General features: G+C 37.4%; 1 protein-coding gene across 6 annotated transcripts in view; it reads left to right on the top strand.

Annotated features, from left to right (window-relative positions):
• LOC128314802 (butyrophilin subfamily 1 member A1-like) overlaps positions 1–26,875 on the top strand; it is a 367,358-nt gene that overhangs the window by 91,865 nt on the left and 248,618 nt on the right. For 5 of the 6 annotated variants that reach the window (XM_053218535.1, XM_053218528.1, XM_053218524.1 and 2 more), the window contains one exon: positions 2,003–7,053. In XM_053218535.1, coding sequence (XP_053074510.1) covers positions 2,003–2,133 — 131 coding nt within the window. In that variant the 3' untranslated portion in view covers positions 2,134–7,053. Of the gene's footprint in view, positions 1–2,002; positions 7,054–26,875 lie in introns of those variants that run through there. The other variant, XR_008296877.1, reaches the window with a different exon arrangement.

The raw sequence follows: 26,875 nt of genomic DNA, 5'->3' as shown, positions 1-26,875 counted from the left end.
CGGCCAGTCCACAAATATCTGTTGAGTGGAAGAAATGATTTTTATTCATATTTTTTGTCGTTTTCTGTTTGTTTTCCTCCTTGTTTATCTATATTATATAAGAAAAGAGAACAAGAGTTCTATTGCTATCCTGTTCGATGGCTTAAAGATCACATAATACCTAACTTGTACAGAATCACTTAGGTGAAAATTAATCTCTTACATTGACTTCTTCTCATATTTTTCTGAACCTCATGTCTTTGAACATTCACCTCTGGACCAGGTGAAGCAAAGTGAAGAATCCTGTCCTGGAGCTGCCAGTAATGGGCTTGCCCAGGAGACTTCCAGTTAGGCTCTACGTGACATCAAGACAACCATGTGGAGGGTGGATTTCTTATCCCATGCAAGGATACAAATGGGGTGGGAGTTGGGAGGGAGGACCTTGACAAACATAGCAAATCCCCCCCCCCACCATAAAAAAGAGTCAGTATGTGAGCATCTAAGCACACAGATGACCCTAATGTGAGACCAGTTTTTCTCTTTCACTTCCATTAACCCACATTCTGTTCTATACTCAGTTTTCTTTCATGGGGGAACCACAAGCTTCATGGGAAATAAGAGGCAGTAGCAGACCTGAGGCAGAAGTGCCAAGGGACATTTCATAGCCTGGAGAGTTTAGTATTCAAAATATACACGGGAAAAATAATTCTGCAAAGTTTATTTTAAAGGATAATGGTGAGATTTAATGAGGTTTGTAACTTGCATGAACTTAATGATTTCCAAGTTATTCTACAAACCAGTTGTAAAGGCACATAGAACTGTGTGTATTATAGTCAGATTTGGTCAAATGTTTGATAAATATCTATTGTGAAGTTGTACTTATTTCAATGAATGAGGTACTGTCCAGGAAACATACTATATTATTGCTTACTTAAGACACTTCTTGGGGCGCCTGGGTGGCTCAAGTCCCTTGGGCATCTGACATTGACTCAGGTCCTGATCACAGGGTTTGTGAGTGGGAGCCCTGATTCAGGCTCTGTGCTGACAGTTTGGAGCCTGTAGCCTGCTTCAGATTCTGTGTCCCTCTCACTCTGCCCTTTCCTTGCTTGCACTCTCTCCTCTGCCTCTCTCTCTCCAAAATAAATAAACCTTTTTTTTTAATAATGTAACTTCTCAAAACAGGCCTAGGGAAAGCATTTGCTGACTCCTTGAAATACCAAAAAAAAAAGTTACTGTTTTGTGTTTGAGGGTAAAATCCATGAGGCATTCCATTTCACCCTATGTCTGCTGCCTTGTAGAGTTTATTCTGGAGGACAAATCAGCATAAGTTCAGATTAATTTAAGATACAGTTGGGAGGTTTCCACGACTGATGACTAAACAGCCTATGGTTAGGACATTTTAAGGTGTGTATCAGGAAACCACCTACCTATTGCTCAAACTCCAAAACATATGTATTGAATTTTTTTGGTTGTTCACATTAAGGATTCATTACTTGAGCTGAGTATGGTAAAGATACCACCTTCTCAATGCAAGGTCGGTAAAACATACTGTCATTCTGAGAAAATCCTCCATTCTCAGTATTTTTTTTCCTTTTCCTTTTCTACTTATCAGTTTCCAGATATTATAAATGATCTTGTGCTAAAATAAGGTACTCAAGGACAGTTTCAGACTACCTTCTTATCTTGGAAATAATGGGTAAAATTTGTGGGTATTTGCACCTATTTTCCCTAATTTTTGGACCTCACCCAAAAGAGACCTTTTGTAATATTCTGTTTTATGTCTATATAAACACATATAAAAGCCAGATAGCTTTTTAGATTGTGTTATTTATTATTATTATTATTATTAATATTAATATTCAGTAAATAAATTGCTCTTTCTATGTCAGAGAAATATACTGGATCGTCAGCTTTCTGGGTCTCAGTTTTCAAATGAGAACCAAGTTCCAGGACAGATTTTCCATTGATAGTGATAGGAGGACACTTTCTAACATACTTTTGTTTTGTTTGTTTCTTTATATAGCAAAACTAGAAGAAGAGAACGGTACGTCCTATTTAGTTTTCAACATTCCACCCTTGATGTTCTTTCATTTTAATAAAACAACAAAATACAGACATTGCATTTATGACCCAAACGCGTTTAGAAGCAGGTAATATATCCTTCTGCTATTTTTTAAAACGTAACCTAAGTATTCATAAGACAAGGAATGATGTAGGCCTAAATGGAGAAGAATGGGATACATCATGTGGTGAGTTTGGGGCTGGGACTCAGGTGTTAAATCTGCCCCATTCAGTGAGGGCAGTCATCTTTTCCGCATATAGTAATTAGCTACCTATTTCATACTCAGTTCTTAAGAAACACTGAGGAAAAAAGACTCTCTTTTGCTATGGAACTTGCTACCTTACGACAGATGCAAATTCCACATTCAAATAATAAAGGTAAAACAAATATGGAATATGTTATAGAAAAGGATTCATGATGCTATGAACACATAAAATAGAGTGGACTTATTCATGGGATTGTGGATTTGCTGAAAAGCAGCAATGAAGATGAGGCAAGTGGTATTTCTTTAATATGAAATTTATTATCAAGTTGGTTCCCATACAACACCCAGTGTTCATCCCAACAAGTACCCTCCTCAATGCCCATCACCCACTTTCACCGCCCTCCTACCCCCCATCAACCCTCAGTTTATCCTCAGTTTTTAACAGCCTCTTATGGCTTGCCTTCCTCCCTTTCTAACTTTTTTCCCCTTCCCCTCACCCCCCCCCCCATAGTCTTCTGTTAAGTATCTCAGGAACCACATAAGAGTGAAAACATATGGTATCTGTCTTTCTCTGTATGACTTATTTCACTTAGCCTAACAGTATCCAGTTCCATCCACATTGCTACAAAAGGCCATATTTCATTCTTTCTCATTGCCACGTAGTATTCCATTGTATATATAAACCACAACTTCTTTATCCATTCATCAGTTGATGGACATTTAGCCTCTTTCCATAATTTGGCTATTGTTGAAAGTGATGCTATAAACATGGGGGTAGAAGTGTCCCTATGCATCAGCACCCCTGTGTCCCTTGGATAAATTCCTAGGAATGCTATTGCTGGGTATAGGGTAGATCTATTTTTAATGTTTTGAGGAACCTCCACACTGTTTTCCAGAGCGGTTGTACCAGTTTGCATTTCCACCAACAGTGCAAGAGGGTTCCCGTTTCTCCACATCCTCTCCAGCATCTATAGTCTTCTGATTTGTTCATTTAGGCCACTCTGGCAGGCATGAGGTGATATCTCACTGTAGTTTTGATTTGTATTGCAATGATGATTACTGACTTTGAGCATCTTTTCATGTGTCTGATGGCCACCTAGATGTCTTCTTTAGAAAAGTGTCTAATCATGTCTTCTGCCTATTTCCTCACTGGATTATTTGCTTCTCAGGTGTGTAATTTGGTGAGTTTTTTTTTTTTTATAGATTTTAGATACTAGCCCTTTATCCTATAAGTCATTTGCAAATATCTTTTTCCCACTCCATAGGTTGCCCTTTGTGGTTTTGATTTGTATTTCCCTGATGAGGAGTGACATTGAGCATCTTTTCATGTGCCTGTTGGCCACCTGGATGTCTCTTTTAGCGAAGTGTCTATTAATGACTTCGTCCCATTTCTTCACTGGATTATTTGTTTTTCAGGTGTGGAGTATGGTGAGCTCTTTATAGATATTGGATACTAGCCCTTTGTCCAATATGTCATTTGGAAATATCTTTTCCCGTTCTGTTGGTTGCCTTTTAGTTTTGCTGATTGTCTCCTTTGCAGTGCAGAAGGTATTCATCTTCCTGAGGTCCCAATAGTCATTTTTGCTTTTAATTCTCTTGCCTTTGGAGATGTGTCAAGTAAGAAATTGTTGAGGCTGAGGGGTTTTCCTGCTTTCTCCTCTAGGGGTTTGATGGTTTCCTGCTGCACATTCAGGTCCTTCATCCATTTTCAATTTATTATTGTGAATAGTGTAAGAAAGTGTTGTTTCATCCTTCTGTATGTTGCTGTCCAGTTTTCCCAACACCATTTGTTAAAGAGACTGCCTTTGTTTAATTGGATATTCCTTCCTGCTTTGTCAAAGATTAGTTGGCCATACTTTTGTGGGTCCAATTCTGGAGTCTCTAATCTATTCCATTGGTGCATGTGTCTGCTATTGTGCCAATACCATGCTGTCTTGATGATTACAGCTTTGCATTAGAGGCTAAAGTCTGGGATTGTGATGCCTCCCACTTTGTTCTGCTTCTTAAATATTACTTAGGTTATTCCAGGTCTCTTGTGGTTCCCTACAAATTTTAGGATTCCTTGTTCTAGCTTAGAGAACAATGTTGGTGTAATTTTCATTGGGATTTCATTGAATGTGTGGATTGATTTGGGTAGTATCGACATTTTAACAGTATTTATTCTTCCAAACCATGAACACGGAATGTTTTTCCATTTCTTTGTATATTCTTCAATTTCCTTCAAGAGCTTTCTACACTTTTCAGCATACAGACCTTTCACATTTTTTGGTGAGGTTTATTCCTAGGTATTTTACGATTCTTGTAATTTTGAATGGGATAAGTTTCATTCTTTGTCTTTCCGTTACTTCATTTTTAATGTATAATAATGCAACTTATTTCTGTACATTGATTTTTTTATCCTGCGACTTTGCTGAATTAATGTATCAGTTCTAGCAGGCTTTTGGTGGAGTCTATTAGGTTTTCCATGTCATCTGCAAAAAGTGAAAGCTTGACTTCATCTTTGCCTTTTTTTATGACTTTGATTCCTTTTGTTGTCTCATTGCTGATGCTAGAACTTCCAACACCATATTAAACAACAGCGGTGAGAGTAGATATCCCTGACGTGTTCCTGATCTCAGGGAGGAAGCTCTCAGTTTTCCCCCATTGAGGATGTTATTATCTCTGGGTTTTTCGTAAATGCCTTTTATGATGTTTAAGTATGTTCCTTCTATCCGACTTTCTCAAGGGTTTTTATTAAGAAAGGATGCTGAATTTTGTCAAATGCTTTTTCTGCATTGATTGGCAGGATCATATGGTTCTTTTCTTTTCATTTATTAATGTGATGTATCACATTGATTGATTTGAGAATGTTGAGCCAGCCCTGCAGTCCAGGAATGAATCCCACTTGATCATGGTGAATAATATTTTTTATATGCTGTTGAATTTGGTTTGCTAGTATCTTGTTGAGAATTTTTGCATGCATATTCAATAGGAATTTTGGCCTCTAGTTCTCTTTTATTGCTGGGTCTCAGTCTGTTTTGGGGATCAAAGTAATGCTGGCTTCATAGAATGAGTCTGGAAGTTTTCCTTCTCTTTCTATATTTTTGAAAATCTTGAGAAGGATAGGTATTATCTCTACTTTAAATGTCTTGTAGAATTCCCCAGGGGAGACTTCTGGCCCCGGACTCTTATTTGTTGGGAGATTTTAGATAACTGACTCAATTTATTCACTGGTTATGGGTCTTTTCAAGTTTTCTAGTTCGTCCTGTTTGAGTTTTGGAAGTGTGTGGGTGCGTACGAATTTGTCTGTTTCTTCCAGCTTGTCCAGTTTGTTGGCATATAGTTTTTTGCAGTATTCCCTGATAATTGCTTGTATTTCTGAGGGATTGGTTATAATAGTTCAATTTTAATTAATGATTTTATCTATTTGGGTCTTCTCCCTTTTCTTTTTGAGATGTGTGGCTAGAGGTTTATCAATTGTTCATTTTTCAGAAAATAAACTCTTGGTTTCATTGATCTACTAGAGTTTTTTTTTTTTTTTTTTAGATTCTATATAGTTTATTTCTGCTCTGATTTTTATTTCTTTTCTTCTTCTGGGTTTGGGTGTCTTTGCTGTTCTGCTTCTATTTCCTTTAGGTCTGCTGTTAGATTTTGTATTTGGGATTTTTCTTGTTTCTTGGGAAAGGCCTGGATTGCAATGTGTTTTCCTATCAGGACTGCCTTTGCTGTATCCCAAAAACTGTTGGATTGTTGTATTTTCATTTTAATTTGTTTCCATACATTTTTAATTTCTTCTCTAATTGCCTGGTTGACACATTCATTCTTTAGTAGGGTGTTCTTTAACCACCATGATTTTAGAGGTTTTCCAGGCTTTTTCCTGTAGTTGATTTCAAGTTTCATAGCATTGTGGTCTGAAAGTGTGCATGGCATGTTCTCAATTCTTTTATACTTATTAAGGGCTGTTTTGTGTCCCGGTATGTGATCTATCTTGGAAAATGTTCCATGTGCACTGGAGAAGAAAGTATATTTTGTCCCTTTGGGATGCAGAGTTTTAAATATATCTGTCAAGTCCATCTGACCCAATGTATCATTCAGGGCCCTTGTTTCTTTATTGATCCTGGTAGAGATGATCTATTCATTGTTGTGTGGGGTATTAAAGACCCTGCAGTTACCACATTCTTATCATTAAAGTTGCTTATGTTTGTGATTAATTGTTTTATATATTTGGGGGGTTCCTGTATTCGGCGCATAGACATTTATGATTGTTAGCTCTTCCTGATGGATAGACTCTGTAATAATTATATAATGACCTTCTTCATTTCTTGTTACAGACTTTAATTTAAAGTCTAGTTTGTCTGATATAATTATGGCTACTCCAGCTTTCTTTTGACTTCCAGTGGCATGATAAATAGTTCTCCATCACCCACTTTAAATCTGAAAGTGTTCCCAGGTCTGAAATGAGTCTCTTATAGACAGCAAATAGATAAGTCTTGTTTTTTATCCATTCTGATACCCTGTGACTTTTGACTGGAGCATTCATTCCATTTACATTAAGTGTTATTATTCAGTGTTAAAGATATGGGTTTGGAGTCATTGTGATATCTGTAGGTTTCATGCTTGCAGTGATGTCTCTGGTACCGTGTGGTGCTTACAACATTTCACTCACAGAGTCCCCCTTAGAATCTCTTGTAGGGCTGGTTTAGTGTGATGAATTCTTTCAGTTTTTGTTTGTTTGGGAAAACCTTTATCTCTCCTATTCTGAATGACAACCTTGTTGAATAAAGGATTCTGGGCTGCATTTTTTTTTTCTACTCATCACATTGTAGAATTCCTGCCATTCCTTTCTGACCTGCCAAGTTTCAGTAGCTAGGTCTGCTAGTACCCTTATGTGTCTACCTTTGTATGTTTGGGCCCATTTATTCCTAGCTGCTTTCAGAATTTCTTCTTTACCTTTCTATTTTGCCAGCTTTACTATGATGTGTCATGCAAAAGATCGATTCAAGTTATGTCTGAAGGGAGTTCTCTGTGCCTCATGGATTTCAATGCCTGTTCCCTTCCCCAGATCAGGGAAATTCTCAGCTATGATTAGTTCAAATACACCTTCAGTCCCTTTCTCTCTTCTTCTTCTGGAATTCCTATGATTCAGATATTGTTCCGTTTGATTGCTTCACGTAGTTCTCTAATCCTCCCCTCATACTCCTGGATTTTTTTTTAATCTGTCTTTTTCTCAGCTTCTTCTTTTTCCATAATTTTATCTTCTAGTTCACCTATTCTCTCCTCTGCCTCTTCAATCCAGGCTGCGGTTGCTTCCATTTTATTTTGCATCTCATTTATTGCATTTTTTAGCTCCTCATGACTGTTTCTTAGTCCCTTGATCTCTGTAGTAATAGATTGTCTGCTGTCCTGCATGCTTTTTTGAAGCCCAGCAATTAATTTTTTGACTATTATTCTAAATTCTTTGTTATATTGCTTAAATCATCTTTGATCAATACGTTAGCTGTTACTAATTCCTTGAGTTTCTTTTCAGGAAAATTCTTCTGTTTCATCATTTTGGGGTCCCTGTCGTAGCTCCAAACTACAGGGCACTTCCCCTGTGCTGTTCTAAGAAACTTGTGTTGGTGGGTGGGGCCACAGCAAGACCTGATGCCTGCCCACAGACCACCGCTGGGGCCACAGTCAGACTGGTGTGTAGTTTATCTTCCCCTCTCCTAAGGCCCGGACTCAGTGTGAAGTGATGTGGCCCCTGTCTGGGGTGCTTGCACAGTGCCAGGCATGTGGTGCTGCTTCCATGGAATCTGGCCAAGGGCATATTAGACGGTGGATCTGCCGGTGCCCTGGGGTGAGAGGGGTCGGCTTAGGTAGATTTGCCTTAAGTGGTCCCCTGCGGGAGGGGCCCTGCAGCACAGGGAGGGAGGCAGGCTTGTTGGTTGGAGCAATGGATCCACAGAAGCACAGCTTTGGGCATTTGAGAGGTGCAAGCAAGTTCAGTGATGGGAACAAGTTCCCTTTGGAATTTCACCTGGGGGATGGGAGAGGGAAATGGCGCTTGCCAACACCTTTGTTCCCCCACTGAGCTCTGTCCTTCTGGAGTTCAACAACTCTCCCTCCCAGCATCCTCTCGACCTCCTTACTCTCTAAGAGCAGAGCTATTGACTTTTCACATTCCAGATGTTAAGTCCCGCTGGCTGTCAGAACTCATGGAGTCTGGCCCCCCTGATTTTGCAAGCCAGACTTTGAGGGCTCTGCCTTGCATGATGGGCTGCCCCTCCACCACCTGTATCCCTCCCACCAGTCCATGTAGCATGCATCATCTCTCTGCCTTTCCTACTCTCTTCAGTGGGCCTCTCGTCTGAGCTTGGCTCTGGAGTGTCCATTCTGCTAGTGTTCTGGCAGTGTTGTGGGTTATTTAGGCAGATGTGGGTGGAATCTTAGCAATCAGCAGGAAAAGATGAGCCCAGTGTCCTCCTATGTTGCCATCTTCCGAAGATGTCCCTAGATCCTCAAGGCTAGAGGTATTAAAGAGGGGAGGTATAGAGGTATACCTTCAAGGCTAGAGGTATATTTCAAGGGGAGGAATAGTATGTGCAAAGCACAAAGCACAACATGCATTAAACTCTGGGGGGGGGGGGATGAGCCCAGGATACTATTAGAGGACACACTATTATCCAGGTGACTCTGGTTCAGACAACCCATACAAGGCTATATGTAGGCAATGGCTGGGAAATACAGTGTCATTTTCCTTTCTAAGAATTATGAATGCTGTCCAGGAAACATAATTTTGAACATTATCCAAGAAAATCAGCAAAACATAGAAATGTTAAACAATAAAGTGGTGCAGTGACAATATTTTCTTTTCAAAAATGTTATTCTTTTTTTTAATTAACATTTATTTATTTTTGAGAGGCAGAGAGAGACAGAGTTTGAGCATGGGTTGGAGAGGCATAGAATCCAAACCAGACTCTAGGCTCTGAGCTGTCAGCACAGAGCCCAACTTGGGACTCAAATGCATGAACCGCAAGGTCATGATCTGAGCTAAAGTTGGATGCTTAACTGACTGAGCCACACAGGCACCACCCAAAATGTTATTTTTTGTTATTTACTTGGTAAGTAAAGTTTCTCTGTGAGGATAAAAATGTACATATATTAAAAAGAAAAGAAATGTAAACATATTTTAAATCAATCTCTCACTACATCCCATTCTTTCAAAAAGGATAAAACTCCTGGGACAAGGAGGTGAGTAATGAAAATGACCACCTTCAACCCTGACTCATGCACTTTCCTTTTGATCACACATCTCCTTGCTGTTTTATTCACTGTTAAATCTTGGATTCAAATCTATACTAATTTGTTTATTTATTTATTTATTTATTTATTAATTATTTATATTTAGGATTGAAGTTTCTTCGACTATATGCAGGTAACTAAAGACTAGTATTTGGATATTGATTCTTACTTTTAGCAAGCACACTGTGTCACTGGAGCCTTAACACACCCACCAACTCACACAACACATACAAACTCATCCCTGTTTTGTTTTTTTTTTCTTCTATAAAATTTCTATTTTGTCATGCTTATTCTTGGGTAGTTCATAGCTACAACTCCTTACATATAGCAAATGGTGTTGCTCTCTGAGGTACAGTGATGGAAGAAAACAGAATATTAAAGCCCAAAATGATACTACCAAACATGCTGTTTGGAACCAGAAGTGAGTTGGGGGGCGTTACCAGGTAGGTGACAGGGAATGGGGTAAGGACAGGCTGTCATTTAACTATGTTAGAATGGACGCTAGTAACACAATGACACTAATTGCCTATAGACCACAATCAGTTGTCCTTCATGTAATTTGTTAAATGGAAAACTCCTACTTACCTAGGATATCTTTTGACTTCTAACAAATTGTCAAACTTGTGAACCTTATTGAATATTAGGAACAATAGCATTTTCATTACATTTTACATATTTGTATTATTTCAAATAAAATGTTTTTATTTCATTTCCACACGTACACTGTGAAGAAGAAAAGTCAGATATTTATACACTATTCCACAAAGAAATGTATAACTATTCTTAAGAGATTTCTCCAGTCTATATAACTAATTGACATAATCTTCACATTAATTAGACAACTTTACAAGTACATTTACCAATTGGAAAAAGTACAGTCTAGATATCCAATGCTGCTTTATAAAAATGTCCATTAACAATTGAGTTGCAATGTCTTTAAATGCACATAATACTATATTTACAGTGCTAATATGAGTCTTTAGTGATTTTTATATTATATGAATACTGGTAGAACTTTATTTGTGGTTATAGTAAATAAGTAAAATTTATTTTTGCCTACTGCTATGGCAATTCTTTCATAGCAAAAGTACTTTTAGCCTGTATTAACAGAATACAGGGTAATTGGGTAAATATCTGGATCATTTTACCTCAGACTTGTGTGCTTATATGCTTTCACCATTTTACAAATTATTTTTAGATTCATGTATCTGAAAACTTGTACTCATGTGAAGGTACTTTTAGGAAAAGTAATTCATTAAATCTGCTTAAATTCCAAAGAATGATTTAGGGAAAATTTTAAATTGTCAAAGCATTTAGATTTCAAGCAAAAATATATAATTGTTTCTCATGAATTCATTAACTGAAAAAGACAAACCTGGGTGTGAATCCAAACATTGATGGATATTAGTAACCATAGTTGGACAAACTTCTCTAAATCTTTGTTGTCTCAACTACAAAATGAAAAAAAAAATCTACAGCTCATTGATGTGTTATGAAAATTATTTATAAATGTGCTTCAAAGAGCCTGAGGCACATAATAAGTGTTTGGTGAAACACTGGTCATATTCATAAATTATTTGACTAGAATATATCTGCATTTTTATATACTTATTTTTTTCCCATTCTGCATAAATCCTCATTTGAAAATGAGTTAAAATTTTTAACTTGAAAGTTAACTGTGTGATTTGATAAATGGAGGTGATATAAAGAGAATGAGTTGAGGGAATGTAGCAGCTACATTTGAAGAAATTAGAGAAAAATCCTAGATAGAGGAAGGACCCTTCTATATTGTGTTTATTCTTGATTATTATTGACTATAGCCAAGACTGACAACATGTTCTTCCATAGAAAATGTTACCCTGGATCAAGGCACAGCTCACCCAAATCTCCAAATTACTGAAGACAAGAGAAGGGTGAAAACGGTCGATATCTCTTGGGAACTACCCAGAGAAAGGAATCCATTAAATAAGCTATTCCGGGTTTTAGGTCAGCAATTTTTTTTCAAAGGTAGACACTACTGGGAAGTGAGTGTGAAAAATAAATTAAACTGGACTCTAGGCATTTGTAAAGCTTCTGTCTGCAGACAGGGAGAAATCATGCTGTCCCCAAAGACCGGATTCTGGACACTATGCTTTAAGAGAAGCAATGGCTACAAAGCTCTTGAAAATCCACAGATAAAACTTGACCTTGAGGAATCTCCTGAGATTATTGGTATCTTTCTTGATTATGAGGCTGGGAGAGTCTCCTTTTATAATGTTACAAACCTGTCTCATATCTACACCTATAAAAACTGCTTCAGTGACCCCCTGAGACCATATTTCTGTCCTGGCCCCAATGACCAAGGTGAAAATGAATATTCTCTGACCATCCTGCCATTAGGTAATATTAAAAAACCCAGAAGAAGATGTTCTTTTTGACTGAGGAAAAAGTGCCTTACTTTAAATCAACTGAAATTTGGGATTTATATATCTAATGTATAAATATTATATACAATATAATATATATAATTTTAGAATTCAAATGGTGTTCTTCCTTCAAATAAATCTAAAAAAACACTTTGATGTTATAAATTACACTTCTAAAAAATTTTATTTTTCTTTTTTTTTAAATTTTTTAACATTCATTTATTTTTGAGACAGAGAGAGAGAGCCAAGAAGCAGCAGAGAGAGAGGGAGACACAAAATCTGAAACAGGCTCCAGACTCTGATCTGTCAGCACAGAACCCAACATGGGGTTCAAACCCATGAACCGTGAGATCATGACCTGAGCCAAAGTCTGGCCCTTAACCGACTGAGCCACCCAGACACCCCAATATACTTTTTATAATTTCAATCCCCTATATGCCTATTTGTTAATGGAAATAATTACTTGATTTGAATTATATGCTGTAGAATTTACTAGATGACAATTCGAATCTACAGAACATAAATACAATACCCAAATGAAGTACATACTTGTGTAAGTGGTGAAGGAAAGTCAATTTTCAGTTGATCCCTGATGAGTATGATTTCATATTCATTCATAGTTTGAGATGGAAGAAGATATGGGCTCTACTCTATCATCAGGAAATTCGCTGGAACTCATACTCTATTAATTTTGCCCAAACCTAAAGGACCATGATGGCTTTGAAAAAGAGAGTTTTAACCTGTACTATGTATGGTACACTCCAAAAAAATATCTTCAAGTGGATATGTATTTCAGTCACTAATTTCTTAACCATTTTGCCTTCATGTTGTTTTGAAGCTTCAATGACCATAATCTCCAAATTAATTTAATATTACAGTATTACAGTTTCTTTGACTCATCTACTCAATAAATGCTTATTAGTTTCTCTCTCTCTCTCTCTCTCTATATATATATATATATATGTTCTAGATATCCATTATCTACAACACTGCAGATTGTCTACCTGTAACTGTAACTATGTTATCTGTTACTGACAATAAACAGGAAAACACTGACAAACAGTTATTAATTTCAAAATGTTGTGTAGTAAATCAAGGTATCCAGATATGGAACGATGGTGAGTGGATTCACCTTAATCTCATCATCAGGAAAACTTTCACTGGGAAAGTGATGCATAAAAGAGGAAATTTTGCACATGCATAGCTGGAAATTATTCAATTCAAACAATAGGCAAAATACAGAGAGAATGGGCCTGGGTGAGAAGGTAGAAGAAGGTATATGGAGCTCAGATGAAGTTGGGACAGAACAGTTTGAAATTAGGCTGCAGAAGTAAGTAGCTGAAGCAACATGACCAGGCTGAGCTGAAATTGATTTTCTTTCTACTTCTAAGAGATTATTTGGGTTTATTATAATAAAATATTTAATATATAAGTAAAGAAGTGTTAAAATGAAATATTTGAGCAAAAACAAAATAAGAGAACTGTTCCAAATGAATACCAAATCTATCCTCATACAGTATTTTAAAGGAGGTGGCCTAAATTTGGTTACATGAATGTAACTGCTCATGGCTTGGAACATTTATGGAGTCAAGAGAGAATGTGAAGATTTTAAAAACAATGTGTGGTTGTATTTTTAATTTCTGTCCCCTCAAAATATGGTTTTCTAACCCTCAATTAAAGCACATGGAAAAAAAAAATTAAGAGATTAGTCTGTCTCATGAAATTTAAAGAACACAGTGGACCTATATTTACCTTCTGCCTGGGATACTGAGAGTGAGAGAAGGGCCAGGAGCTATTCTATAGCATGATGGAGGAGTTCTGTATTGTTTGACATGTACACTGACCATACGTGGGTGAGAGTCTCATGTTTCCTAGAGTCTAGAATATGGTCCATGCATCCTCAGGGATGCTGCCTGCGAAAGTGAATACATATCAGTGGAAATTAAATTATGTATCACAGGATGCTTGGTGCCTGAGGTAGGAATATTGAAAAGCTAGGGGTGCCTGGGTGGCTCAGTGGGTTGAGCGTCTGACTTCAGCTCAGTTCATGATCTCATACATAGTTAATGAGTTTGAGCCCCGCGTTGGGTTCTGTTCTGACAGCTCAAAGACTGGAGCCTGCTTCAGATTCTGTGTCTTCCTCTCTTTCTGTTTCTCCCCTGCTCCTGCTTTGTCTCTCTCTGTCTCAAAAATAAAGATAAACATAAAAAAAGAAAAAGAAAAAGAAAAGCCAAAAAAACAGGCCTATTTCACTTTCCTCAAGTTAACAGCAGGAAAAAGTTTCTCAGATATTTGGTGTGTTTTGAAGAATTAAGGAGGGAAAAATGAGCTTGAAATGCCTTCTAAATGTAACTAATTACAACAATGATCAAGAAAAACTTTCTCACTCTTGTTATAAACTAATAATAATAGTAATAGTTATAATAATAATTGTACCTCTTTTCAAGAATAAATAACTAAAAGTGTTCTCACTTATGATAACTCACTCAAACCCTCCACAGTTCCCCCACAATGTGTATTTTCCCTTAATGCAGTGAGTGATATACCCAACTCACTCAATTACAGGTGTTTTCCTGGTAACCTTTAGCTAGAGGGCATTGATAAATGCTAAAGGGAAAAGACATCTATCATATGGATGCACCTTTACACCAACATTAAACTGTCCTATAGAATAATATCTAGAAAATGGAAAATTCAGGGCAAAGGGGAAATTCATGACAAAAATAATTCACCAAAAATAACTACTCCATTACAAAAGAAATGATATAATTTCATTGTGCTGAAAGGCCAGATATTCTTTAATTAAAAATAAGAAAATGAGGAAGGAGTAAATGACAGAGTTGTAGGTCGACTCCTCTAAGCCTGCCTAGTCCTTCAAACACAGCTAGACAAATAACAAATCATTCTGGACATCCAATAAATCAATATGAAGACTGAGAGAACAAGCCTTCACATTTGCAGGTAAAAGATGACCACCTCTTGGAAGGTAAGAGCTGCAGAGAGTTGATATGGGGAGAAAAGAAATGTGAGTGCTCCAAAAAGGAGGTATCCTTGATTATAGTGAGAGGAGTGAGGTAGTAAGCAAAATAGAGAAAAACAAAGAGTAAACAAGCAGGTAGGGGATTGCTCAGGGAAATCTCTTCCCATAATCCATTGACTGGGAAAAGGAGAGGGGCTGACAATTGCAAGGTATAATAAGCAGCAGAACACAAAGTCTGCAGTTTTAGAAGTGCATGCCATTGCCCAGGGTCATGCCTGGTGGGCTTTGCTGTGTTCCTGTAGGGAAGAAGATTAGAGATCTGGGACTGGGCAGTATGGTTTGAGATCACTTGAGAGAAACAGTTCCTCTTTTTGGAGGGCATTTTGGAGTGGTGTCACAGCCTCTCTTGGCCAAAAGAACTGATGGTGCCAATGTGTTACCTTGTTCATTAGAATAGAGACAGAGACGACAGCTGAGAACAACAAACTTGGTGTTGGATTTTTGCTTGCCATAAACTCTGAACCATTGTGCAGTTGTGCAAGTGCTATTCTGGGACAAACCAGCAAATTGCAAAAACACAGTGAGACCCTCCATCGGAGCAGTGCAAGTTCATGCTGGGTGGGTCCATAAAATTTGGTTTTGAAACCCAGCCACATGCCTGAAATGTGACACAGAAGTACTGTGCCTCCTGACAGACAGCTCAGACACAGACAAGGTGAAGGCAGGGATCTTACAGACTCTGGGGATACAAGACTGGTGATGACTATTCTGTGAGGACTTCCTGAAGAGTAGTAGTTGCAAATTACCCACTCCAGGGAGAATAAAGTGGGGAGCTGGTCCCGCCCCCACCCCCACCTCCCCCAACTCCCCCACCCTCCCACCCCCGCTCATCAGACTGACCAACTTCAGTGAGCAACACTACATCCCAAAGTGGAGACCAGAGCTGTTTACACCAAGCTCCTCTCTGCCCCCTGCAGGTGCATCTCCAGTAGAGCACATACACCTGAAATTCAGTGCAAGACCCTCCTCAAAAGTCCAGCACAAACCCATCACACCAAGTCTACTGATCAAAGAATGCTCCAAAACTTCAGTGTAGGGGCAATAGGATATAGCTTCTACTTATTTTATTTTATTTTATTTTATTTTATTTTATTTTATTTTATTTTATTTATTTGTTTTGTTTTGTTTTATTCCATTTCATTCCATTCCATCCTATTCCATTCCATGTTATTCTATTCTATTCTATTCTATTCTATTCTATTCTATTCTATTCCATTAAATTCCATTCCATTCCATTCCATTCTATAGTATTCTATTCTATTTTGGTCTAGTTTCTTTTAAAAAGTAGACGAAGACACATAGTTAAAACTTGCCACACAATGGATAGTGGCCAAACACCCTCCCCCTGCAGGCAAGGAGAAACTCTTCAGAACACTGATTGAAGGTGTGGCAAAACAAAACAAAACAGCGGAGTACATATAGAAGCCCCTTTCTTTTATGGACCTCTTCTTAATGTAGCCTTACTCTCAGGACCAGGACTGACAGGCTTCCCTAACAATCACACAGACACACAGACACACACACACACACACACACACACACACACAGACACACACACACAGAAAACAAAACAAACAAACAACAACAACAACAAAAAACAATGATCTAGACAAAATGAAAGGATGGAAGAATTCACCTCAAAAGAAACAACAGGAAGAAGTGATGGTCAGTGACTTAATAAATACAGATGTAAGCATGATGTCTGAAACAGAATAAAAAAAATCTAAGAAAATGAGCTGTGCTTGAAAAACAGTAGAAAAAACTACATAATCCCTTACATCAGAGATAAAAGAACTAAAAACTGGTGAACCTGAAATTAAAAATGTTATAATTGAGATACAAACCTTATTGGATGGCATGACAGCACGGATGGTTGAAGCAGAAAAATAAATCAATGATATAGAAGATAAAATTATGGAGAATAATGAAGCTGAAAAGAAAGGAAGAATGGTATTGTATCAAAAGGTAAATTAGCAAACTCAGTGATTACTTAAAGTGTAATAAAATTTCTGTGATGGTAGTCCTAGAAGAAGAAGAGAAAAAAAATGGGGCAAGTTTGTTCCACTACCAGCATGTTTTTTTTTCAAATATCTGTTTATTTTTGAGAAAAACAGAGCATGAGTGAAAAAGAGGCAGAGAGAGGGAGACACAAAATCCAAAGCAGTCTCCAGGCTCTGAGCCAGCAGCACAGAACCTGATGTGGGGCTCAAACTCATGAATAGTGATATCATGACCTGAGCTGAACTCGGATGCTTAACCAACTAAGCCATCCAGGCGCCCCAACTATTTGTGTCTTTTGTGGTTCCATACATATTTTATAATTGTTTGATCTAGGTTTGCCAATAATTGTGGTGTTATTTTGATTGGTGTTGCATTATATGTGTAGATTGGGTAATGTAGACATTTTAACAATAATTATTCTTGCAATCCATGAGCATGGAATGATTTTCTTTCTTTCTTTCTTTCTTTCTTTCTTTCTTTCTTTCTTTCTTTCTTTCTTTCTTTCCTTCTTTCTTTCTTTCTCCTTTCTTTCTTTTTTTTCCTCTTCAATTTCTTTCATAAGCTTTCTATAGTTTTCTGAGTCTAATTATTTCACTTCTTTAGTTATGTTTATTCCTAGTATCTTCTGGTTTTTGGAGAAATTGTATGTGGAAATGATTCTTTGACAGGTATTTTCCTCAATGTGGGAATAAAGTGAAAATTGCCAAAAGAAGCCTAAATAAGGTGCAAGAATAAAGATGGGGAATTTGTTGGGTGGAAATTCTGATATCATCAGTGTTAAATCCTCTGGTTGTCCAATCACTTTGCTTCTATGGCAAAATGAGAACTCTGGAAAGCAGCTCTATGTCTTGTTCTGGATTCATGAACTGTGAGACAGCTGAAGATCTTTGGCAATACTGATAGCAGAAAGGTTATCAGTGCAAATTATAAGTTGTGTTTTCTGGGATAAATTACCTGGGTGTTTCTTTCAGAAATATTCTGGAGGTCATTTTTCATCTCTTCTTACATCCAAGTAACACAAAAGCTCTAATTGCAGCTGAGAGCCACAAAGGAAAGAAAATCAGTGCTTGAGCATCAGTCACTAAGGCTGATTCCTGATGTTGAAGCCTGGAGGTCATTTTCCTTAGGAATATACGAACAAACACTTATCTTGGAAGTTAAGAATTTTAAGGACAACTGAAGCTGTTAGGGAGATGGGTGGATGAGCAAAACTGATGGGCTGGAGCAAATATACACTTTGGACTTTGAAATACAGCCTGAGAAAGATGCCACAAGTGAAGAAAGGAAAAAAAAATAATGAGAGGAAATCTAAACAGCTTTCAAGGATTGAGGGTCATTAAGAGAACTGAGGAAGAAGGGAAGTGTCAGCTGGTTATCCTGTGGAGAGACGTGCGAGAGGGTGCTGCCACCCCTTTAAGGTCTGGGTGGCTCATTATGGCCATGTTCCCAAGAAGTCAGCTAAGGGACAGTAAATCTGTCATTTCCAGATGGAAAAGATACATAGTTCTATCAGTCTCTGATTGGAGGGTCCCTCTATCCTTCTGTGGTCCCACCATAATTCCATTCCCATAGAGGCAACTATACTGAAAAGGGGGAGAACACAAATATTTTCAGACTTTGGGCAATGAGTTACAGACATATCTCCATCTGGTTTTCACCCTAAACAGAAAATGCAGCTATTTGGTGTATAGCACAAAATGCAGCCCACACTAAGGATTGCTCATTGTGATTCCTGGTAATGGCTTCTATGAGGATATATAATGCTCACTACATGACTGGTCTCAAGGAGGACAAAGTGCTGGCTCTCATTCCCTCTACCTTAGCAAGATCGGCAGACCCCAGGGACCAAGGGACGGGTGCAAAGCATCAGTTGAAATAGAACACATTTTAATAAATGATGATCAGGGAAGTAGGTATTCACATGGAAAATTTTTCAATGACTTCTTACTTCATATCACAAACAAATGTCAATTTTAAGTGTATTTTAATCTTACATATAAAAAATATACAGAATTTACCAAATAACATAAGTCACTATTGTTACACTCTTAGGGAATATTTAAAATAAGACACAAAATCTACTGACACTAAAATAAATGGATGATTTTTACTATATTAAAATATGTCAATATGGGTCACTTGGCTGGCTCAGTGGGTTAAGGTTCTGACTTTGGCTCAGGTAATGATCTCATGGTTTGTGAATTCAAGCCCCACGTCATGCTCTGTGCTGACAACTCAGAGCCTGAGCCTGTTTTGGATTCTGTATCTCCCTCTCTCTCGCCCCTACCCCGCACATACTCTCTCTCTCTCCTTCAAAAATAAACAAACATTTTTACAAAATTTTTAAAAAGTAAGCCAAATATATTAATGAAAAAAAAACATAAAGAGGATAAAAGAAGCCTGAAAATGAGAAACAGTATTTTCAACCTGTATGAAGAAAAATATGTTAAAAAAAGGAAAAAAAAAACTCCTCAAGAAAGAGTTAATCCAGATATCTAATAAATAAATTAACATATATTCAACTTTTGGCCATAGGAAAATGCATAGTAAAACCAGTTAGATTTCTTCCTATAACCAACATGTTTCCATATACTAAACATTCAGAGAATAACATGTATTTGTGAGGGAAAGAAACAAAAGAAAATTATATAATGTCCTCATGTGAATATAATTTTTATACTAATTTTGGAGAATGTTTTGGCATTATCCAACTGAGGAAGCACTCTATGACCCAACAATTAAACTTTTAAATGCAAAAGGTAAGTAATTGCATTTTTAAAGGCAATGAGAAACAAGTATATAGATGTCTATAAAATATTGTTTAAAGTATCCCTAAGTGATAAAAATTCTAGTGTCCATCAAAATATGGATGGATTGAATAAATTTGCATATACTTATAAAGTGTAAAAGTTAGGAATGTGGTGCAAGATGGTGGAGCAGCATGGATGCTCTTAGCTTGTCTCTGTCCCTAAAGACACAACTAGATCAGCACACCTCGGAAATTGTTCTGAGGCTTTTGCACGCCTTGAAAAGTGATCTGAGAATTGACACAACAATCTGCAACACTTGAGCCACAGAAATCGGCAGGTAAGTGGTGCAGAGAGGTAAACAGGGGGGGCGAGAAATCCTCAGAGGGTAGGGAGTTGTTTTTGTGGAGAGACAACAGGAAAAGAGAAATGGGGGAGAGTGTGGCACATTGGGAAAGTGCAGAAAAAGCACTCTCCCTGAAAGCAGCTGGAAAGAAAGCTAAAGAGTGAAAACACTTATAAGGGACTGAACAATAATATGTTCCTCAAAGCCATTGATGGGAAGAAAGGAGAGGGATTAAATACCACTAAGATTCTATGAATAGTGGAGCACAGAGTCTCAAGTTCTGGAGCCCAGTGGCTGGTGGCATTCTGGTGAAGGAAAAGGGCGAATCCCCAGGAACAGGAAGCAGGTTCCAAGGGTTGCATGTGTCACACAGGGAAAAGTGGTTCTCCCTGCATGGAGAGCATTTGTTAGAGGCCATCTAGCCTCCCCACAGGCAAAGTTCCCAGTGGACCTCAGAAAGCATCCACATTTGCTGCAATTGGGACCAAGATGTCAGAGTGAGGTGAAATCTGGCATGAGATATGTGTTGTGATTTACAACAATCCCTGAACCTCTGGCACTGCCCCTTCCAAGCACATCCTCTAGAACACAACACAAGTACACCAACCTGCTTAGTATAGAGACTATAGAGTACTTCATAGTTTTAGTTCTAGGGGAAACTGGATGTAACTTCATTTCAGGTTCCATTCTGTTAGATGGTTCATTTATTCAGGTTTCTGTTTGTTTTGTTTGTTTTTCCTTCTGTTTTCTTTTGTTTGTTTGTTTGCTTCTTTCTATGATAAAATGGATTTCTCCTTTTATTCCCATTCCTTTTCTTGGATACAGATAGAGAAAAAATATTTTATTTTTTTAATCTGTGTTTTTTTTTATTTTTTTAAATAATTTTCTTACTGGGGTGCCTAGGTGGCTTGGTCAGTTGGGCGTCCAACTTCAGCTCAGGTTGTGTTCTCATGGTTTGTGAGTTTGAGCCCTGCATCAGACTCTGTGCTGACAGCTTGGAGCCTGGAGCCTGCTTCAGATTCTGTGTCTTCTTCTCTTTCTGCCCCTCCCCAACTTGTACTCTGTCTCTCTATGTCTCTCAAATAAATAAATAAATAAATAAATGTGAAAAAAAATAATTTTTGTATTTTTTCTGTATTTTTAATTCTATTTCAATTCACTTAATTTCATTATATTTTATTATATACTTTTTTAATTTATAAAATTTATCTTTCCTTTTCTTTTTCTTTTCTTTCTGTAATTTTCCTTTTTTCTTTATTCTATCTAACATCCTTCAGCAAGCAGACCAAAACACACAAATGATCTATTTTCCTTTACTTGAGTTTTGTTTTCTTTTGTTTTAACTTTTACTTTTCATTTTATAAATTTTGTCTTCTTCCAAAATGACAAAATGAAGGAATTCACCCCAAAAGAAAGAACACAAAGAAATGACAGGAGGTTAAATAACATAGATACAAGCAAGATGTTTGAACTAGAATTTAAAACCACGATTATAAAAATATAAGCAGAATTCTAAAAGCATAGAATCCCTTTCTGTGGAGATAAAAGAATTAAATCTATTCAGGATGAAATTAAAAATGCTATAACTGAGATGTAGTCTCAAATGGATGCCACGGCAGCAAGGATGGATGAACCAGAGCAGTGAATCAGTGACATAAAAGACAAACTTAGGGAGAATAAGGAAGCAGAAAAAAAGAGATAAACAAAGTTAAAAGAGCATGATACAAGACTTAGATAACTCCGTAACTTATTAAAAAGTAATAACATCCAAATGAATAAAGTTTTAAAATAATAAAAAAATAAATAACAAAAAAAAAAAAAAAAAAGAAGGGGCACCTGTGTGGCTCAGTCAGTTAAGAGTTCAACTTCGGCTCAGGTCATGATCTCCCAGTTCATGCATTCGAGCCCCACTTTGTACTCTGTGCTGAAAGCTTGAAGCCTGGATCCTGCTTCAGATTGTGTCTCCCTATGTCTCTGTTCCTGCCCCACTCACAATCTCTTTCTCTCTGTCTCAAAAATAAATATTAAAACAAACAAACAAATAACATCCGAATCACAGGAGTCCCAGAAGATGAAGGGAGAGAAAGAAGAGCAGAAGGTTTATGTGAAAAAATTATAATGGAAAACTTTCCTAACCTGGGGAAGGACACAGACATCAAAATCCAAGAAGTTCAGAGAACTCCCAGTAGAATCCACAAAAACTGACCATTAGCAAGGCATGGCATAGTCAAATTCACAAAACACACAGACAAGGAAAGAATTAAGAAAGCATCAAGACAGAAACAGAAGTTCTTAATCTATAAGGGAGTCCAATCAGGTGTGCAGCAGACTTAACTACAGAAACTTGACAAGCCAGAAAGTATTGGATAGATATAACCAACCTGCTGAAATAGATTAAAAAAAAAATGCAGCCAAGAATTCTTAACCCAGCAAAGTTTTTATTCAAAAGAGGAAAAGAGATAGTTACCCCAGACAAACAAAAACTAAAGGAAGTTGTGACCACTAAACCACCCTTGAAAGAAACTTAAAGGGGGATTCTTTTAGTTGAGAAAAGATGAAACAAAACAAAAAAGACCAAAAACAACAAAGACTAGAAAGGACTTGTTGCAGCTGTATGGCCGGAGTCACAAAAGATGAGTCTGCAAACAAAGTGCAGTCCTCATACTCGAGTTGGAATGAGGCCCTGACTCTAGAATGAAGCTTCTTTTTATTAGGATAATTGCTAAAGACTATGTGCATAAAGTCAACTAAGCAAGTGTGTTAATCAGTCTAATGGTTTAGTTTTTCAAGATTGAATTTCGAGTTAATTGGTTTCTATAACACAAGGAAGGGTCGGGTGTGAAGAAGGATCTGGCCCTGGACAACGTTAATGGCTCTAGGTGTTTCTTAAGATCCTCAGCAGTGTTCAGCTGTGTAAACATGTCCTAAGGCCTTTCACATTCTCTAGCCCTTCCCTTTTGAAGTCTTTTCTTTTGATGCTTCTCTCCTGCATCTCCCACATCTCTCCCTTTTTCTTTCATTTGGTAAAGCTGGAGGGCAAAAACAGAGGCTCCTGAGGCATATTCTTAGCTTCATTGCCATCCTGTTCTCCAGACTAGGTATATGCAAAGTAATAAGACAAAGATTAATATAAAAATACCAATTGCAGAAACGCTTAAGGGTTTTATATAATTCATTGGATTCAATTCTGAGATTTGATTAGTTATTTCAGATAGAGGAGCACCAGAAGTCATCTCAAGTTTATTTTGGAATGTTTCATAGATGTCCTTTTGCAATTGAGCTATATCAGCAGAGGTGTTGCCTTGATTAAGAAGGTGTCGATGCACAGGTCTCATGATATCTTGGACTGATTATATACATGGGGGGGTGACACAAAAGGTGGTTATGTTCCAATCACATTGAAGTTTTACCTGTTGTTGTAAACTAATCAACTGATCTCCTAGAAAAAGAAGAGCTTGTTGTAAATCAGATAATTGGCTCTCTATTTGGCTATCAATTAGCCATTGGCTGTTTCACAGCCTTTCTGACCCTTGATGCCAGTTTTGTACTATGTGAGTGGTTTGTATAGTCTGATGAAGCACAAAGCCAGCTGTTGCTGCTGTAGCTATAATAGCTATAACCCAAGTACAGCAGTTACCAGTAAAGCTACAAGCTGTTGGGTGCAATGTAAGACAGGTTTCAATATTTCATTTATTGGAAACATCTCAGGGGAGTGGTGCCAAGACCGATTCATGATTATAGGCATCCAAACCCCATTACATGCCTTAAGGATATATAAGTTTTGTTTTTCCTAGTTAAAAGAGATAGTAGAGTTGAGGCAAGTATAAAAGGAACAATTATGGCAAGTAAGAAGATTTTTATCAGGGTCCCAATGAGGCATACATACCTAACACAAACAGAAAAGGAAGTCTGAAACATGTTTGAATTTTATGAGTTTCATTTAATCTAAAAGAGATGGATAATTTATTTGAAACATTCATTAAGTAGCCTTTCCAAGCAGCCATACTCAATAATCCAGTACCAATTTTCCAAAGTTCTGAATGAACTGGCTCATCAGGTAAACATGGTCTGGGGGAAGTCATCTCTCCTTCCTGCCATCCAATGGGTTCAGATGTTACATCTGAAATCCTGTCATCTTGATATCAACACCATCAGAGCTCTTTTTTGGAGTATTTGGTCCAAGCAGAGCCTACAGAGGCCCAATTAATAACGCTTCCTTTGGAAGTATTAAGAAGAACTCTACCAACCTCTCCTCTACAGATCTCCCAATTAACCCATTCCTCAGGATTTATGATCTTTCTTAATTGACATCGAGGCAATTTAGGAGGGTGATTGTATGTAATTCTTTGACTTCTCATGGAGATTCCCTATAGTAAATACAATATAGAGACATTAGTCCCATTGGGTTTTTCTGCTATCCATGCCTGTGAACGAAATGTAACACACTGGTCACCTGTTCCAAAGCACCTACAGAATATTCAGGGATTACTTTTCCTTCTTCTTCTGGTTTAAGTGGGCCTCTATTATCCTAAGGTCCAGGCAACCAGAGCGAATAATTTACATTAACTGGGAAGAGGGATCATCCCATGTAATTAATCTATTAAAGAGGTGGATTTGGGATATAAGCCCAATATGTGTGATTGTCTTCAGTACTCACGGTTAATGTAAGAACTGACATCATGGCAATAAATAGAGTAGTAGAACTCTTAGGTGTTTCTGGTTTTTGCAGGATCTGTTCTGCTTCTTGAGTCATCTTCATCTGTCCCCATGATGGAGGTTTGGCTTTCGTTTTGTTTTTTTTTTGTTTTTTTTTTTTCTGTTCTTTTTATCTCCCATTCCAGGCTTAATTCTTCCATATCTTTCTCCAGTGGTCAAAAATTGTCGGATCTTTTTCTCTTTGCCCATTTGTTCATATCGTGGTTTTAATCACCGGGCTGGGAGCCAGATATCCCTGTTATCTGTGGATATAAGAACAAATCCTCGACCCCAAAATTTAACATACCCAGGGCACCATTTGTTATTATCATTTTTCCAAAATATTGGTTGTGAAAAGGGTCTGGTATTAGAGACCGTGTGATGTTTTTCAGCTGCGGTGATCTCTTGTTCACCTCTTAAATCCAAAAAATTAAGTGTAAAAAATGCTTTCATTAACTAACTCTTTGGATTCAAGGCCATATCCCCCTGTTTTTGTTTTCGTAACATGGTTTTTAATGTACGATTGGTATGTTCAATAATGGCTTGACTTTGTGGATTATAAGGAATGCTTGTAGTATGATGAATGCTCCATTTTTGATAAAATATAAGAAAAGTATGAGAACTATAAGCCAGGCCATTGTCAGTTTTAAGATTCCAGGGGAGTCCTACTGTGGCAAATGCTTCTAAAAGATGTTGAATAACATGGCCATGTTTTTTGTTTGTTTGTTTTGTTTTTGTTTTTGTTTTTACTGACAAAGGTGTAGCCCATATAAAACCAGAATATGTATCTATTGATACATGTACATATGCAAGGAGACCGAATTGCAGAATATGAGTAACATCCATTTGCCATAAATCATTAGGCTGTTGACCTCTGGGATTAACCCCTTGAAAGTAGGGAGGAGTGACCATAGGCTTATAAGTGGGGAAGTGTGTGATAATTTCTCTAGCTTGGTAAGGGAAATAGAAAAGCATTTATTTAAGGCTTTAGCATTAACATGAGTCAGACTTTGAAAATCTTGTGGTGTAATAACAGGAGCTGCCAATAAGGGATCTGCTGTAGCATTTCTTTCTGTCAAGGAGCTGGGGAGGCCAGAATGAAATCATATATGAGTAATGTATATGGGATGGGATCAGTGTTGGAGACAATGATGGACCTGAAAAAATAAGTCAGACAATTCTGAGCCATCTGAATAAATATTAATGATTTCCAAATTTTCAATTATTTGTTTAGAATAGACTGAATCCGTTAAGATATTGACGGAGGAATGAACATCCTGAAGCAATAGAAATATGACAATGAGTTCAGCTTTTTGTATTGAGGTATGTGGGGATTTTATATATTTAGAAGTAGGACCATAATATGCAGAATAACCAGATTTGTTGGCAACTGTGAAATAATTAGGTTCATTTACAGGTACCGATTGTACAATTCGAGGCATGATGAAGGAGGTGGTTTTGAAAAATTCAATTAATCTGGATTTAGGATAATGGTTGTCTATATTATCTATATAATCTGCAAATCCAGGTTGCTGTGAAATGCATTGCCAATATGCCATGGATATTTTCCTTGAGACAGAGGTACTATAATTGTCTCAGGGCTGTTATTTCCTTAAGTCTTTCCTGACCCTTAAAAATTAACATTCCTATTTTGTCTAAACATGTAGATAATTTTTAAAGGCTTTGTTGGAAAGAAACATTCATTCTATGGGGTGCCTGGGTGGCTCAGTCAGTTAGGAGTCCAACTTCAGCTCAGGTCATCATCTCGCAGTCCATGAGTTTGAGCCCCGTTTCGGGCCATGTGCTGACAGCTTGGAGCCTGGAACCTGCTTCAGATTCTATGTCTCCCTCTCTCTCTGCCCCTCCCCCACTCATGCTCTGTTTCTCTCACTCTCAAAAATGAATACATGTTAAAAAAAAAAAAAAGGAAGAAACATTCATTCTATGATTCCATTAGCCTGCCAAAATACTCCTGTAGGAAAATGAAGTGACAGTAAAATTAAAAAGGAAACAGGTATTGAGGGGTTAACTCAAGTAAGCTGACTGGAAGCATTTTTTTATTCAATCCATTGTAATTCTTGGGATGCTTCAGGAGTTAATTCTCTAGGGCTATTTAAATTGGAATACACTTT

Source organism: Acinonyx jubatus, chromosome A1, assembly GCF_027475565.1.
Source record: "Acinonyx jubatus isolate Ajub_Pintada_27869175 chromosome A1, VMU_Ajub_asm_v1.0, whole genome shotgun sequence".
Taxonomy (NCBI): domain Eukaryota; kingdom Metazoa; phylum Chordata; class Mammalia; order Carnivora; family Felidae; genus Acinonyx; species Acinonyx jubatus.
This window is presented reverse-complemented; position numbering and strand designations above follow the sequence as displayed.